We start from the raw sequence: 18,123 nt of genomic DNA on the forward strand, positions 1-18,123 counted from the left end.
TTTTCGGTGCTCAGTTTGAGTCAACTCGGGCCTTGTTTTCAGAGGAGCGCTTTTAAAAATCAGGCACCCTGTGACTCAAGCTGGGCCTCTAAAATAAGAAGCCATTTTGGAAAATGTAGGGTGTAGTACTTTCATTTTGTCTCTCCACCTCATTCATCTTATCCCTAAGGTCTTTCATGATTCAAAATAGATTGTAAGGTTTGAACAGCTGTAAAAATTATTTCTTGTGAAAGTTTTGGTCCAATTTTTTTAAAGTGGCCACTGATTTCTAGTGCTTCAGTTTTGGGTGCCCAACCCGAGTCACCTTGGACCTGATTTCAGAAATGCTGAACACCGAAACTGCATATGAAGCCAAAGGAAGCTGTATGTCCTCAGCCCCGCTAGAAAAACACATGCAAAATATCCTTTTTTTTTTCCTTTTGATGTTTACTGATGATAGAAGGAAGATTTTTCTCTCCTACTTTTCCCTAGTGTGTTCTAGTGAATTTTTGTGATGACAACTTATCTTGTTTTCCTATTTATTCCTGTATCTCTAGTTAGTTACTTTTGATTAATTACATGATTGTGACTTTTTTTTTTTTTTTTAATTTCCTGTGGAGGGCACTATGGTCTGAACCAGCCCTCTAAGAGTTAAAGATAAAGCTGCTTTGCATTAGCTGCGATGTGCTCACCATTGCACAAACATTCCACTACTGAGTATGCTTCACAGCTCCCTGTGCATATCTTTGAATCATTCTGGCAAGGGAAATCACAGCCATAATCTTTTATTCAAACAAAGTGCTCATTCTTCATTAGACTCTGAAGTGAAAAGTGCTTGAGAATATTGTATTTCACATTGTGAGGGGTGTTTATCATTGTCCAGGCATGAGCTAGTGCTTTGAACACGCAAAGGGCTACTGTTTGTAAATGCTGAGTATTATTAAATATTGTGCAATGACCCCAGGCAGGTTTCACTGTACAGACCTCCCTCCCCACTACCCTAATGAGCAATAGCCTCATTGATCCTGCAGAATCCACTTCCCTTCTCTCGAGTACTTCCCCACATTTGATGAATATGTTCTCACAGCACAACCCCTAATGCTTTTGTGTAGAACCCAGCGTAATCTTTCTCACGCTTCACTCTATTCCGTCCTTTTCAGTTGTGAGGACGTTTCAATGCAAATGGCTTACAGATTATGATCAAGGTGAAATATGATGAATTATAGACCATACCATGACTGCTTAGGGGACTCTATCGGTTGTTAAAATGGGATGTATGGCTTGACTAGAAATATGTGATTGAATTACAGTCTTTCCTAGTTTGGGAGAGATTCCGTTTTTCTATGTGATACTTAAACTATACCCCCTCCTGTCTTCTGCTTTGACCCCACCATTGCTTGCAGCATTCTGCCCTCGCTGATGTGAAATTCTCACTTTAATGCAATAAAAATGGTGGCTCTTAGCCTGCGATACTCTACAATCCATCCATCGTCATAGTATCACCCAGTCCCCCTAGTCCCAGGTGAACTCCCCAACACGTCCCAATCCAGACCCTCAGAATCTCCCTCTCTCGCCTTCTTCACCCCTCTGCCCTCTTTACTTCCTGGCAATTTCAGATTCTTTGTGGGGGGAAGCTAGTTAGCCTCACCTGCCCATCACTTGGTAACTCCACCTCTTCTCACTCTCGTTTACTCAGTGCTTTGCTCATTTTACTCTCTCTGCTTATCAGAGTCCCTAGGGGAAAAGGTCTCCTTACTGCAGGGGAAGGACAGACGGAGGGCTGCTTGCTCCAGGGATGAAGAGGCTGTCAGTAGCAGGGACCTTTTAGGCTGCTGTTGCAGTGTTCCCATGACCCAGAGGGCATGCAGAAGTGTGTGCCTCCATTGTGCAGTCTGCTTCTGCAGCTGCCCTCCAGGGTACAGGGAAGGAAGAGGATGCTTCAAAGTCTCTCACCACCTGCAGCCAAGGAGGTTGGCCTTGCAGCAAAATGAGGGAGAGAGAAGATGGTTCTGGGAGGGGGTGCTGGCAGCTTTCCCTGCCACCTGCGTCCTCCTTGCCAATGGCCCCTGCAGCTCTGCCCCCTGTCTGCTGCACTCCATTCCTGCTCCATGTCAGTAATAGGAAAGAAACTGATCTAAGACAGCTTTGCTCTTCCTATTGCTCCAGTGTGTAGCAGAGCAGTGAGGACAAATGACATTTTAACAAGGGACTCTTGCCAGCCCCGTGTGGCATGTCAGTTCTTTACAGCTGTCTGACATTCGAACAAAGTACTGGTGCTGCCGTAGGTGGTGATGAGATTCTCAGCACCATAAATGTCCAATCTCTCCAGCTATAAATCCCTGCTCTATTTGGTAACCATGCCAACAACTTTGAATCCCATTTTATAAGAACAATATTTCTGAGCTCTGATGGGAACCCTGGAGCTCTGCAGCATTATGCAAAATGCCTGGAGTCTGAGTTGTGTGGGAAGCCCTGGCACTCTGCAGCATGGTACACTACATGTAATGCTCTGGTTAAGGGTCTGTCAGCATCTCCGTTTATAGTCTCATTTTTTCAAGGGGTTCATAATTCAGCCCCTAAATATTGTGACTGAATGAATCTCAGTGCACAAGTTCTTAGTGACATATTAATGATTATTTCTTATTTGTATTGTGGTAGCTCCTAGAGGCCCCAATTAGGGACTGAGGCCCCGTTGTGCTAGTCTATGTACACATGTTTAACAAAAAGACAGTTCCTGCCCAAATAGCTTGTGTGTTTTTAAATCAATTATCTGTCCCTTCTTTGGCTATAATCAAGCTATCCAAATGCTAGATAAAATCTTGACTGATTTCGGATTTTGCCACTGTCAGACTCGGAAAGGTCTTTGATTTTAAAGGAATGATGTTTGACATCATGTGACATGCCATTTTGCAAATTCATGGGAAAAGATGTGTAGTGGTGCAGGTGGCCCACTCCAGCAGGGGGTGGGGCAGAAGCAGCCAGGGAGGCTGTGGAAACCTGCAGCTTAATTAGGGCAAGGCTTGTTAGGAGCCAGACAGGAGGCAGCTACTGGGGCAGCCCAGATATAAGGAGCTGCCCAGCAGAGCAGAGGGGAGTCTCTTCCTGACAAGCAAGGGAAGAGGACTGGCTCCCAGGATAGTACCTGAGATACAGCAGTGCTGGGCAGGCTCAGGGGAGTGTGGGGTGAGCTCTGGTCTGTTACCTGCTAGGCTGCAGGCCCCTGCCAGAGAAAGGGCCAAGAAGGTGCAAGGGCCAAGGGGAAGTGGCCCAGGGATGATAGGCAGACAAGGGGGAAAAGGAGTGCAGAGAGGCTGCCGCTAGAGGGTCCTTGGGTCAGGACCCAGAGTAGCGGGTGGGCCTGGGTCTGGGTCTCCCCCCACACACTTCCCCCTTGCACTGCAACTGGCCGGGGAGGAGCATGGCCAATGCAGACTGCAACTTGCCCCAGAAGTGAGGGGCTAGACTTTGGGTTGTGGTTGGCCCCTGTGGCAGGTGCAAGCCAAAGGAGTGCCGTGACCCCGGAAGGGGGGTGAGAAAGAAGTAGTGGGCACTGCCGGAGGGTTAGTGCCTTGAAGAGGACACTGCTGAGCGTGGGAGCAACACAGGTCTGAAACAGCAGAGTAGAGCAGACAACGGGCAAGACACCCGCTCTGGAACTGGACTGAGCTAATTCCCGGAGCAACCAGCAGGAGGCACCACGGTGGTGAGTCCCGTGCCGTTACAGGATGCTTGAGATATTTTAGACTGAAGAATGGCTATTACACAGGGGAAGCAACTTTTTAAAAGACATTTCATGGGAGTGTTAGTTTTTGTGGGTAAATCTACATTCATATGACAGACTAATACAGATTATCTGGTTTAGCAGTTAAATAAATGTACCAGTTTTAAAAATACATGTTCATGTGCGCTCCTCAAGAGTCTGAAACAGCTCCACACGACTGGAAAGTACACGACAAGTTTCCGAAAGTGTAGGCACAATTTATGGGGCCAGTTAATTATTACTAGAGATAACCCAAGCTGCAAAGTTTGTCCCTGGATCCAGCTCTTTCCAAAGTTTTTGAGCATTTGATCTGTGGTTTTGGTTTGGGCCTATCTTTTATTATTACTGATTAATGTAAGAATCAATAAGGATATCTCCAAAAAGTCTAATTACCTGTTTTTCAGAGCCTGATCCCACTCACAGAAAGCTCCTTTTGACATCAGTGGGACTTTAGTAAGGATTGGACTGATAGTATTCATTCTGCTATGGTTTTAGAACTGATAACACTGCCGTCTCTTAAAAATATATGCTAAACAAGAAAAGAAAATTACATCACAAAAGAACTACACTAAAGAACACAGGATTTGCCAAGTCTTATTAGACCATTAGCCTCTCAAGACCAATGTCTTGGCACCAGCCATGATATGTGCATGGTTGATTCTTCAGAGGAAGACAGATCCTTCACCCCATAATGCACCTGTCACTTGCCCAGTGCTGCACATTGGGACAAGTCAAAATCCTTTTGACAATCAGTTATATCTTTAAACATCAGATTTTTATCACCCATATTTTATGCCTAATTACAGTTTGTTGTTATTGGCCATTAAATTTATCTAGTCCCGTTTAAAAACTAACTACAATATTACAATTAACATTACGGGTCTAACCTAAACTCCTAGGGTATTTGGAGTTAAGGCTAAAATTTAAGATTGACGTAAAAGACCAAATTGTACTCTTGGTTACAACAGTGCAAATACCACTGAAAACAATGGGATTATACTTGGCATGAATGCAAGCAGAATTCACCACCTGCCTATAACTCATATGGACGAGCTTTTTCCATTCTTGTTGGTAAAGCCTGGATGTCACCCTACATTTTTAGGGAGGCAGTGTGGTCTAGTAGCTCTGTCACTTACCTTCTGAGTCACCTTGGACACTTTTCACCGTTGTGTGCCTCAGCGTATGTCTACACTTAGGGCTGGTCTACACTTGGAACTTATTCTGGCATAGCTCCATCTCTCCGGGCTGTGAAAAATCACACCCTGGAGAGATGTAGCTATGCCAGCCTAACCGCTGGTGTAGACGGCGCTAGGTGCATGGAAGAATTCTTCCATTGACCTTGCTACTGTCTCTTGGGGAAGTGGATTAACTACGCTGATAGGCAAACTCCTCCTGTCACTGTAGTGAGTGTCTATACTGAAGTGCTACAGCAGCAGAGCTATTTAAGCGAATAGAAGAATAATGTATCCACTTACTATAGGAAATGGAGCCCCAACAGAATACTAAAAACTGTACAGTATCTATATTTGAAGGTGATAAATGGGCATATTGTGGGAGTGGGTAGAGAATAAGCACACACCTTTTTAACTACACTGCAATGCCTGAAACTGAGCTTCTTGGAAGCATGAAGTGGGATAACAATCCACTGCTGGTCTGCCCTGACTACAGTGAGCTTCAGGGATGGACAAGGCATATATTTGGGTTGATATTTATTTATTTTAATTTTTATTTCTGCAAATGAACAATGTGGTAACTAACATTTCTGCAGGCACTGCCAGCACCTGCAGCACTTCTGTAATATTGCCCATTAAAAGTAGTATTTATGTACACCATTTACTTTGTCAGTTCTGTAAATATCTAATACTATAAAATAAAATATCCACTAAAATATAAATTAGTGCCACCACTTAGGCAACATAATGTGACTGGCATATTCCCACTGACCCCATTATTGGAAGGTTATAATAGCTGGTATGCAGGGTTCACAGTGACCACCAGTTTCATTGAAATGGGGGGGATATGTGAAAAATACACAGCTTATATTGAAGGGAGAACTCTGTGTTCTATTTCTCATACACAATGCCAATAATGCACAGGTAAAATCATGCACTGGAGAAAATCCACAGGCGATGGCTGTACATAGAAACATTCTGCACACAGCAAAATTGTACATAGGAGAAAAATCACACATTTGTAAGGCAACGTATGATGCGTTGTATGATTGCTGCTAGCATACAGTTAACAGTGCTGTATGACCTGAGGTATTAGCCACCAGCTGAGGGGTGCCTGGACATTGGCTAGGGGGGATTCTCTGGTGGTCAGTGGATTTTATGGCAGCCAGGCCCTTCCTTTCAAGGGGCTAGTAACAGCTACCTTTAGTGCTAGTGCTATAGCTATAGTGTGTATGCATGGCAGCAGGCCAGCCCCAGCACCGCCTCCTTCCCTCAGCTGCTCTGCACTACCCCCTCCCTGTCTCCCACCTCCACCTTTGCAGCAGTAAAATGCAGCATTCGTAGTGCGCATGCGTTTGCCCCAGTCGCGTCCTGGGGTGGTTATTTATAGTAAGTGACGTCACCTAGAAATAGAACGCGGGGGAGCAGCGCCTCCTCCCCTCCCCTGCGGTCTCCTCAACTCCGCCCCCTCCTTGCCCTCACAGGGCGCAGGCGCAGGGGGCGGCAACAGTGCGCGAGGCACAGAGCGGGTAGAGAGAGAGGCGCGACTCGCGAGCTGTACACGCTGGTGAGGGAACAGAGCGAGCGGGCGATCTTCACTCCGCCGCGGTCATTGAGGTACCTACCAACCACTGCCCCGCGAGCGCGACGCGCCAACGGCTGCCGGAAAGCCCGACGGTCACTGAGCGCAAGGCGCCAACGGCCGCGGAGTGAGCGCGTTCGCGCGCCAGGCAACCCGTGAAGCGCAAACTCTTCGCTTAGTCCCCGCGTGAGAGGGGTGCCGCTGAGTGCCCAGCCCGGCAGTCACTACGGAAGCGGCCATGGGGGACCGAGAGCAGCTGCTGCAGCGTGCCCGCCTGGCCGAGCAGGCGGAACGATACGACGACATGGCCTCAGCCATGAAGGCGGTGAGTAGGGAGAAAGGTGTTGGCTGCGGGTCCCACGCGGAGGAAAAGCGGGAAGCTGGGCAAAGGCGGAGTTGGGCCCCGGGGGGAGGGGAAGGATGCGGCCGGTCTCTGGGTCCCACCTGAGGGAGGCAGGGTGCAGTGGAGCCCCGTACCACGGCACACTTGCTGCTGGGTCTCCTCAAGAATCATGGGTGGCGCCTCGTAACTCGACGCGGGGAGCCTGGGATTTCTTTCGGCCAGGCTGGGAGTGGAGGGAGCTGGTCCATTGTCAGCGGACGGAGCCAGATTCCCCACCGCTGCAGCGGGGTGTCCAGCCCTTCCGCTCTCCAGCAGCAGTGTGTGAGCCGCCCCCCTCTCCCCCCCCGGTGCGCTCTTGGCCCTTCCTCGCGGAGGGTGTGTACTTGGGTGCCCCTCTCCTTTCTTTCTCAGCGGTGAGTAGCCGGGGCAGCGGGTGGAATAATGCTCTTGTCCTTTCTTTGCCGGGGGGAACTTCCTCTTCCCCATCGATCCTGCCCCGCCCCTGTCTGACGCCGGACCAGCGCCCCCCCGGGGTGGGCCGGAGATGTTGGGTTTGACCTTAGAGCGTTGGTTTAGCGCGTCCAGGTAACCTGGGACCAGTCCTAAAGCTGTAGGCGCGGGCTGATGGTGCTGTGTGTGTGGCCCGGTCAGTCTCTGTGCTTAGAAGTGGGTCTGGAGAAGCCTAACATGGCAAGAGGACCCTTTCCTTTCTAGATGTTTCTATGGCATCAAGAAGGCTTAACTGGAGGAGGCCTTACCCACCAACCTGGGGAGTTTTCATTCAAAGATCGTGTAATAGCTGCATCCGGGAACATAAACACTCACAGCACAAGCTCCTTCAAGACATGCCTTTCTTCTACTGCGTCGAGAAAAAGAATTTGCTTGCTATATTGCCTACAATCTGTACATAATTTTGAATACTTAAATGTATTCAAATAATATTTAAAGGTAGATTAAACCTGCTCCTTTAAAACAAAGCATTTAACAGTAACTTGTACTGAACAGGTAATAAATTAGCAAACCAAACTTCTCATGTCTAAATTATATGTGAGATCCAGTGAAGAGTATTTTAGCTTTTTAAAATTAAATATTGAATTAACATTCAATATCCTTCCAGAACATGTCTTCTCTACCTAATTCTTATTTATGATCATATTAATTTGTATTGTGTTAGCACCCATTAGATGCCCAGCCAATTCATAGCCCTCTTGTGCGGTGGTGCTGTCTAAATAGACAGTCCCTGCCCCAAAGAACTGGGCTTCATGTGGAGTTCATATTATAACAAAATCAATCCATCCAAGATCCAAAATGTTATAATACATCAGTTTATATCACATGCCTTAAAATAAAAATTAAAAAACCTCTCATTCTGTTTGGTACTGATTTTTATGGTCTGCTTTATATGTAGTCTCGTACAGCACAGCCTGTTATATGGCTAATAGAATTCTTACACAAAAGTGCTCTTGGATATGTCTGTAACAGAGCTATTATGTTTGAAGTGAGCAATTAGCAAATCTAGTAGTGCCATTAATATAATTTAAGTGGGAATGAGTCTACCCTTAGAAATACCTTTCATTGCTCATTCTAAAAAATACTTACTTGGACAAGCCTATGTACAGGTTTTAGTGAAGTCCATTGGTGATCCAGGAAATACTTTGTAAAATTGGGATAAATTTAGGAATATAAAAATGACAGCTGAAATATTTTTACTATTTAAAATTTCCTATTCAAATATTGGAATGCATGAAATTAGAAAACAAAAGCAGAGTGGAGCTACCATCTTTCAGGAAATGCTGCAGATAATTAGTGTTTGTCTAATAGACCATTTTAAATTTAAAAATATTTTGCTATTTTTTTATCATTCCATCTTGCTTCAAAATCATTTGCCTTTGCTTACCATATTTCCTTTACCTTCCAATAATGCATATGACAATGCAGTTCCTCTAGGGCTCCAATGTCACTATTTGTCTCAATGCATTGAATTTTGACAAAGGTGCTAATTGCTTCTTTAATATATACCTCACATAAACAATTATAAACATACCCAAAATTGAAGTTAAAATGTTTCCACTTTATTACAAATGATGAAAACTGTAGTTATTCCTTGAATACAAAAATAGTTAACTCCAGTTTCTCCAAATATATATTTAATAAAATGTTGGTTAGCTGGATACTTTTTTGCAGGTTTTCATTCTAAAACATGATGCAACTTTTAGAACATCCTTGTACATTTTGGGCAGGTTTTTGGGAAAGAGTGGGAGCTTACACTTTTGTACGAAAGGCAATGTGTTATGTGGGCTCTTACAATTACACACAACTAATGTTTCCTCTAATTTCAGTACATATAACCTAAACAAAAAGCTTCTATCATTTAAAGTAGCCCTACCCCTGTAAAAAATAAACTAATTTACAGAGAGAAATATTTGCTATCTGACAATTACACACACAAATGTAAACTGATGTGAATAGTCTTAAACTAAGACATTTATTGATATGAGGGTGCAAAAACACTTGTGTATAGTGGGAGAAATACATCCCACGTTTTCTGCCAAATAGACTAAAGACTTTAGCAGTATGTTTCAAGTTAATGGTAGTTTTGTAAAAAGCTAGTTGATGTAGAAATTCTAATAATTTAAACCTTATAGGAAATACTGTATATTTGTTAAAGTAATAGTACAATTATTAACTGCTGTTGAGTTTTTCTTCTTGGCTGAATGCCAGCCTTTTCCCACCTACCATGATGAGTAGCAGGAGAGGAAGATAAGACTGCGGTGTGACATAGACAGTGAGTTTGGTTTCTTTCAGAACCCTAAAGTTCCCTCCAGGAGAAATACAGTCAAATGTACCTCTGTAAAATGGCATTTTGCCAAGGGGTGTGGTACATTCATTTAATTAAACCCTTCTCTAGGGCGCCAGCAAACTAACATTACTTCTTGTGCTGGACTTCCGTATTGATGTTTTAAATTATTATACAGAGAACAGGAACAGGCCATAGCTGTGAAAAAACAGATATACTAAAAGCATATTTTTATTTACTTTAAGTATGGCACTTCACATGTTTGTGATGTTTGAACAATTATGTGAAGAAGCAATATTGCATTAAATGCTGCTTTGTTCAAATGAATTTCAGAAATGGTATGAAATATTGACTAATAGCAAAAAGGAGTTAAGCTATTCTGCTATATACACCATGAGCTGTAGAACTCAAAAAATATGAATTCCTGTGCATTTTGCTCAAGATTTTGATTAGTGTGTATTGCTATTTAATGTAGCAACATAGTGACCATATCTAATAACTTACTCATTTCAATTTAGTGTAAGTAGAACTGAATTATTAATTTGAGAGGAAGTAATCTTGAGTAATACTTGTGTGATATGTGGAGTACTGAATTCCTTGCCAAGGCTCACTGCAGATGGAAAGAAAATATATAACATTAATGAATATGGTATGCACACCATTTTCAGTTATATTATTTTTATTTCTTTATATATATAATAGGGCTCTAACTTAATTTTTAGGGAGCTGTTGAAATTTCCTTTTTCATATAAGGTGTTAAAGAATTTTGACAGATTTGCACTTTCAGTATTACATCGTCTGGCTCTTTTCTCTTTCCAGTGATTGTCCCTTTTTGGTAGTACTGTGTGTGTGGAGAAGCAGGGATGCTTTTGATCTAAGTGCTACCCCTGCCTGCTGCAAGACTGTCTAGTGCTTTGTGCTGGTTTGATACTAAGGGTATGTTTTCAATACAGAGTTAACTCATGAGATTGGCTTCCAAGTTAGCCTTGCCCAGGTGTGAGCAGTCACACTGCAAAGCCATACCCAGGTTACTGTGTTCTCACTGATGCTGCCTGTCACCTGTGTTTCTCTAGGACTTTTGGGGTCATATGATATGACTCATATCCCATGTTCTTTATGCTATGGTAAGCTGAGCCTCTCTGAATCTTTCTCAGTCCGTTGTGGGAGAACTTGGATGCCCAGTTGGTCAGACCTGGGGAGAAGGGTGTCAAATTGTAGAAAGACATTAGAGAACTGTCAGTACTCATGATTTAGTCGACGTCAGCACTGCACAGTGGGGCAGTTACCAGCCTGAGTTAAATCGGCACCTGTACTTTAATCTACACTCCCAGACAGGCTAGCTGGGGGGAGTGTGTTAGAAAAATGCAAAACAATAAAATTCTGAGTTAAAATAACTCCATTAAGTAACTTATTTTTTGTAAATGAGGTATAACTATCTATCTGAAGCTAATCTTATTGGGGACCATAAAGTCTTATTCCTTTTGTTACTGTTGTTACTGTTCTAATAAACTAGTGCTTGAAAATATTTGACCATTTTTGACATTATCTGACCAAGCTTGACTGGGCAATTGACCAGTTAATTTTGGATTGGTCAAATTTCCAGTCTTATGTGGATGGGAGTGGGGTTAAGGGCAACACCTGAATAAGAGCCTGAGTTAACTGCATGAAGACACACCCTCAGTGGCTCCTTTTCAGATTCTTAGCACTGTTGTGGCTTGTACCATAGTAATGTGAGAGCATGCTTTTTGTTGACCATCAGGTAATAGGTAAAGTTTACCAACTGCCAAGCCCAAGAGCCCTCCACCTCCAGCAAGTGATGGGTATAGGGGAAGAGAAGCTGCCTTCTGTCCTTCAATCCAATGTTTTTCAACCATGTGTGGGAGATGGTGGGGTTGAGAAGCTGTCTGCATTGCCATGGACCTCTTCATTACATCAAAATGTGCATCATCCATCACCAACGGAAATTTATTCCTGCAGTGGGTAAAGCAGGAGGTGACTCCTTGACAGCCACCTGCCTTCCATTTCTTCTCCTACAGTATACCCTAATGCAGTTGGCCACTGAAGAAGCTTAAATGTGCAGGCCTGCAACACCCTGCTTCTTTCACTGAAGCAAACTACAGGAGTAATGTGATTTGGAACCTTGAGACTCCTGTTAGATACCCACCCATCCAAAGTTGCAGGTAGCCTTCTAAATGAACGGACAGCAGAGTGAGTGAACAATAAAATAGTGTAAAAAACCCCTTCCAAAAATACAAATGAGAAGAAAACTGGGCAGGAAAAAGAAAATGGACAGAAAAAAGTGATATTCTGGGACATAGGGCAAGGGTTACATTAGAAAGGAGGGGTACCCAGCAGTTGATCACGGGAAGGCAGGGAGTGCTTCTTCAGAAAGTGTAGAGCAGTGTTTCTCAAGGACTGCTTCATAGACCAGTGCCAGTCCCTGAGATTTCCCTTACATAGTTTAAGAAGGCAGCAAGCTGCTCCCTGGAATCAAAAAGATTGAGAAACACTGTAGAGAACTCCTGCCATGAGCAGAACAAGAGCAGTGCTGAAATAACTCAGTACACTGAATAGCCTCCTAGCATGAGCTGCTGCTGAGTTGCAGATCTTGAGTCCCTTTTCCTCCGTTGTAGACAACTGACAGGCCAAAGAGCTGAGGTTACAGTGGAGTTTTACTCCACCCAGGCAGCCCCTGATGAAAAATAGGACTTTCCAAAACTGTGTTGAGATTTAACGGTGTATGGTCACTATAATTCTACACTGAGTTTAAGGCGCTGTATGTACCACATACTGTGTTGTAGTCACAATTGTGTACAGAGGTGAATGTGCCAACGCCTATTTTGAAGGTAATCATGTCAATGTCAGTTTCTACATGAAACTAATCTGATTATGACCCTGTGGTGAGGGGGTGTGGGGAGCAGGGAACACATAGATTTGGGAATGGTGTGGGTTTGTTGTTTTCTCTTGTATGTATTCCTCATCTAAAAAATATTTTCAGAATATGATTCCAGGTTGAAGATTCATGGTGATGCATAGATAGCTTCAGCTTACAGCCTACAAGATTCCATACCTCTCATGTCTGACAAAGGCAAATGGGAAGTGGTGTTGGGACCACTACTGGGTGAGATAGTTAAAGGTACCCTGCAAAAAAAAAATGGAAACTTATTTTTTGTACTTTTTTTGTTTCTTTGATGTATAAAGACAGCCTGAAAGCTCTCATTCTCTCTCACACACTCTGCAGGTTTCAGATGTATTCTGAAAGTTCTCTCTTCCCTTAATTAAACGAATTAGTGCTGAATCCTTGATAGTGATCTCTAAGCAGAATATTTGAGAGAAAACAGGTGGTGTTAACAGTTTTGAACTAAGAATAAAAATAACTGAGTTAATCAGGTTTCGCTTCCTTGATACTTGCAATCTTAAAATCCTATTTCTTGTTCCACCATCTGTAGTCTTCCAAGGGTAGAAAACTTCTAACATTTTAAAAAGGAAAAAAAGGGTCAGAATGAATCTTCTTTTAACAAAAACACCTTCCCTTTCAGGCTACCTTAATAAATCATAAAGCAGCAAAAAAGTACCCACAACGATTTTTAGGTTTTTTATCACCTTTTTAATATCTTTTTTACAAGAAGACAAGGTATTTGCTTCCTTCAACTTGAATGCTAATTATCCTTCATGACCCTGGCTTTGCACTCACTGTGGGAATTGCATGTTTTGCCACATGACTTCCCCAGTATGGATTTGCAAAGGGACTGTATCTATAGAACAGCTGTGTGGAAAGCAAGCCCTATTTGTCATACTATTTTTGGGATGTTGAAGTTACCAAGCTGTTCTTGGATTTCCTTTAATAGGAAAAAAATTCTTGAAATGTATGTATGGCAGAACAAAATCTTCTGATTTCCTCTGAAACCCCTCACTTAATCTGGCATTGGAGTATGATACAAAGACACTGCTGGTCTCCTTGCTTAGTGGCATTACAGCGATGGATATGAATTGGATGTCCATACTGCTGCTTCTGTATCTTTCAGCAGCCTCTGTTCCAGTTGACCTGCTTGCAGAAATGACTTAAGAGATCTCCAGAGTGTGGTGTTGAGGAAACTGCTTATTTGCCTTGAGGTTGCTGCTTATGTGGTATACCACTGGATTCTGTTCTGTCAGTTCCTCCTGGTCAGTACATAATAGGCCACCAGGAGAAATAGTAAGACTGTTTGAGCTATGTAGCGATATGTGCTGGTGAAACCCAGTTCTGTCTTTTAATCAAATCCATTAGGTGTCTATCTGTGAGAGGATCCTGGATAATGTTGTTGTTGTTGTTTTTTTTTCCTCACAGGTGCCTCTGGTAAGGAAGGTGCAACCTTCCTCTTGTGTAATACATGTTCCATTTAGCCTCATGCTTGTGACTTGTTTGTGCTCCTAAACACCTTTTTGGAGCTTCAGGTGATGCAGAATCTATTGGCTCACTAACTGGTGCTTCTTGTGTGGAGCATGTTAGACCTGTGTTCTGGAAGTTTCACAGCCTACTATTTTTCTTGTAGGTATAATAAATTGTGTTCATTTTGATCTATAAAACCATGTGTGGTTTGGATCCTGGCTGTTGTGTAGACTGATGCTTTATGTGCAAATTAAGATCCGCTGAGAGACTTAATTCAGTTTTAAAGATTGTTAGTTGTCAGGGGTTTGGAGGAAGGTGTTCTCAGTTGAGGTCTTTTGATGCTACGAGCTTTCCTGTGTTGGTCTGATCATCAGTTTGACTTTTGCACCAGTCCCCTAAGTATTCTAGTTATTCACCCTTTTGCTTAAGGGAGGGTATGTACATAACTTGAGTTTCTGTTGTGATTGGAGAGGGAGAGTTCTTCAATTATTTTTGTCAAATGGCTTTGTAATTAATATGTACTAATTTGCTGTCCAGTATCCACGTGTTATAATGCACTTTATTTTCAACTTTCACATTTTTAAACTTTTCATTATGCACACAGTTGTGGGGAATTAGGGATGCTTAAGTTTGAAGTAGAAAGAAAGGGTTTGGAAAGTAGAGAGAAACTAAGCGGGAGGGAGAGAGAAAGGCAGAAGCATGGGCATGGAAAGAAGTTGGACAGCTGATGGGTTACGTTAGCTTTAAGAAATATGCTATAGATACAATGAACTGAGGCTAAAGATGGCGTATAGTTCCTCTAAATAGCAAGCACGACAAATAGTTTTGCTTTGGTTATCATTCAAATTGTCTCTTTAAATGAAGATGTCATTACAGAGGACTGTAGCTGGTTCTTGGGTACCTAGCTTTCCATAGGTTGCTTTGGAAAATGCTGCCCCCTATCATACTCTTAGATTTTGAGTCACTGAGCTGTAGAAGCAGTGCATTATGGAGGAATGGGTAGCAAGCAAATACTAAAGAAGTTAATTACTGTCTCTACAGAGGTTTTCATGGCAATAATGGTTGCACCACATTTAGAATTCTAATTCTTCATTAAGATGAACTATTTTATATCTGAAAAATTAGACACCATTCTTGAATAGTTTATGGGTTACTGCGGTACTCTAGAAATAGACGTTATCCTCTTGAATTTGGCGAGGAGAAATTTAAATGTCTGATTTCGTTATTTGTAGCATGCCTGTGTATTGCAGTGTAAATATACAAATTTCTTTTAATAGTTATGAAATCATTTTGGCTTCATCTCATTGGCAATGGGAAGCAACGATTTCCTTTGCCACGTTATTTTTTTCCCCACAGTTGTCACACATTTTTAATATGGTGTTGCTAATGAAGTATGCTTATTATTGTAGACTCAGATAAGTCAAAGCACTTGCATTCACCAAGAACCACCCCCAACTTAGAACCTCCAATTGTTTGCCAAAATAGAACTTATCCTAATCTAGAGTCTAGAAACTTTCTTCACAAACTATAGTAGAGTGCAATGAATCATATGTATTCTAAATATGCGATATTTAAAAATATTACTGAAGCTTCATGAGTCCGTATAAAAGTTGTAACAATTCATTATGTAATTATTGCAATATGTATTTTTAACTTACTCCCAAGGAATATTCCTCTCTTTTGAACCTTCCAATCTACTCCATTTTATATAATTTCTTCCCTTGCCCAGCTTTGAAATCCTGGGTTGCAACCACCATTTTAGCTGAAAACAGGACAAATTTTAATCAGATTGTGTGAATTACAGTCCCAAAGGTGCAGTGAAGGACGTGTTGTGGAGCAGTACAACCCAGTTCTCCTCCAGTGGCTGAGCATACTGTCTCTTCAGCATGCACCTTGGACCCCACAGTAGGGTTGAATATGGAGAGGAACTGAATTGTCTGGCACTGCCCTGTACTGCCACTAGGCTATTGGGCAGTATAACACATTTGAATTCAATAGGAAAAGTGTGTAGTGTATTTGCCTTCTTGGAAAGACTTTCCAAATCAGTTGTCTTCCTCTTGAATACTTCTGCATCTTGCCAGTTAGATGCACATTGTTCAGTGGCTGTTCTTAAGTCTCCTTGGTGAGACTTAAAAGTGTAGTATAAATGTTTACAAATACCTTAGGGAGATGGCATGGTAAAGTTTAAAGTGAAATATGAATTTTCTTAAAGGAATTGACTTGCACTCAGGTCTTCAATTTTGGTTAAAGTGAACAAGAACGCCATCATGTCTAGAAGGAATTTTTTCCCCTTGCAGTTTCTAAGTTGGTATGATGGAAATATTGAATGATGATTGCATTCTCTTCTTCCTCAAAGCCAAGCTATTTTAAGTTGATCTTTTTGTGTATATTTGCAGGTGACTGAGCTGAATGAGCCCCTCTCCAATGAAGATAGAAACCTGCTGTCTGTAGCCTACAAGAATGTTGTTGGGGCTAGACGATCTTCCTGGCGAGTCATCAGTAGCATAGAGCAGAAAACTATGGCGGATGGGAATGAGAAGAAGCTGGAAAAAGTTAAAGCATACAGGGAGAAGATCGAAAAAGAGCTGGAGACAGTCTGCAATGATGTTTTGGCCCTCTTAGATAAGTTCTTGATCAAGAACTGCAATGACTTCCAGTATGAGAGCAAAGTCTTTTATCTGAAAATGAAAGGAGATTACTACCGCTATTTGGCAGAAGTTGCTGCTGGTGAGAAGAAGAACAGTGTTGTGGAAGCTTCAGAGGCTGCCTATAAAGAGGCTTTTGAAATCAGCAAAGAGCACATGCAGCCTACTCACCCGATAAGGCTTGGGTTGGCACTCAACTTCTCAGTGTTCTACTATGAAATCCAGAATGCACCTGAGCAGGCCTGCCTTTTAGCCAAACAAGCCTTTGATGATGCCATAGCTGAGCTGGACACACTAAATGAGGATTCCTACAAGGACTCCACACTTATCATGCAGTTACTTCGAGACAACCTCACTCTCTGGACAAGTGACCAGCAGGATGAGGAAGCAGGAGAGGGCAATAACTAAAGAGCTTTCATCCCAGCCCTTCATCATCCACTCCACCATCCCCATTAGAACCATCCCACAATATTTCCTTGCCACAGTCTCACTAAATATCTAGTGCTAAGCATATCTGTATTGTCAGCACAGCTGTTCAGATCTGCAGTCCACTTTATCAGGGGGCAGTTTTGGATAAGTCTTCATGAGCATTGCTGGATTGATTGATTGATCTGCCCTGTTTATCATAGTTGCACTTGAATGGTGCAGAAAGATGCATATTAAAGAGGCATTTTAGTTTGCCTATTGATTATCAAATACGGGCAAGAATAATGGAAAGTGAATTAATCAGAAGTCTAATCTTAAATTTTCCATTTGAAACAAGCTGATAGTGTTTTGTTGAGCAGTACATCTTGTGCATGCAAAGCAAATTAGCCACCCCGAAAACTTTTCAGCCGATGAAAACAGTTAAAAAGCTGATGTGAAGTGACAACTTAATTCTATTTATCAGTTTACAAACTGTTCAGAATGTGAGGTTTTGGTAGCAACTTGTTTTTTGCCTCTTTAACTTATGATGTGCACAGACTTTCATTTAATGCAATGCATCTACTTAAAAGTTTTGATACTTGTAACCTTTTTTGCAGTTGTTTTGAAAAATCATGAATTTATTTTTTGTAAACTCTTTGGCTGTTTAGTTGTCTGTGTATTCTGACAACGCCATGTCAGTGTTAGCCCATGTTAAGATGGATGACTCTCTGAGATGCCAGACTTCTAAATTTAATGTTTTGGAATTAAATGAATAAAATAAAATGCTGCTTCAGAAATATTATCTCTACATGAGCTGTCCTGTCATCTTTTCATAAGAATGGAGATTTATAGAGGTGTCCAGCCTGCAAATACAGTCCTAAATACATTGAAGAGAATGTAGCAATCCAAACTAAATACGTAACATTGCTCACCTATATCCCAGTGGGGCTGCCAATTGCATATTCAGTGCAATAACTTGCTAGTTCAGCTGTAATTCAAGCCTGCCGGTCAATGTTTACAAGATTCTAAAGAGTATTGCTTGTTGACATACTAATTAGGTAAGAAAAGATT

At 42.2% G+C, this 18,123-nt stretch overlaps 1 protein-coding gene across 1 annotated transcript; it reads left to right on the forward strand.

Moving 5' to 3' along the window:
* The first annotated feature begins 6,425 nt into the window (after positions 1 to 6,425).
* YWHAH (tyrosine 3-monooxygenase/tryptophan 5-monooxygenase activation protein eta) lies at positions 6,426 to 17,860 on the forward strand. The gene is made up of 2 exons (XM_065418055.1): positions 6,426 to 6,818; positions 16,399 to 17,860. The coding sequence occupies exons 1-2, from the start codon at positions 6,732 to 6,734 to the stop codon at positions 17,053 to 17,055; spliced, it is 744 nt and encodes a 247-aa protein (XP_065274127.1). The 5' UTR covers positions 6,426 to 6,731; the 3' UTR covers positions 17,056 to 17,860.
* Positions 17,861 to 18,123: the final 263 nt, after the last annotated feature.

This window comes from Emys orbicularis, chromosome 16, assembly GCF_028017835.1.
Source record: "Emys orbicularis isolate rEmyOrb1 chromosome 16, rEmyOrb1.hap1, whole genome shotgun sequence".
Lineage (NCBI taxonomy): Eukaryota > Metazoa > Chordata > Testudines > Emydidae > Emys > Emys orbicularis.

Bases quoted from the DNA above. Each gene is read 5' to 3' on its own strand.
- YWHAH (XM_065418055.1), top strand. From the start codon at position 6,732: ATGGGGGACCGAGAGCAGCTGCTGCAGCGTGCCCGCCTGGCCGAGCAG. The intron at 6,819-16,398 runs GTGAGTAGGGAG...GTATATTTGCAG, and splicing joins TGGCCTCAGCCATGAAGGCG to GTGACTGAGCTGAATGAGCC.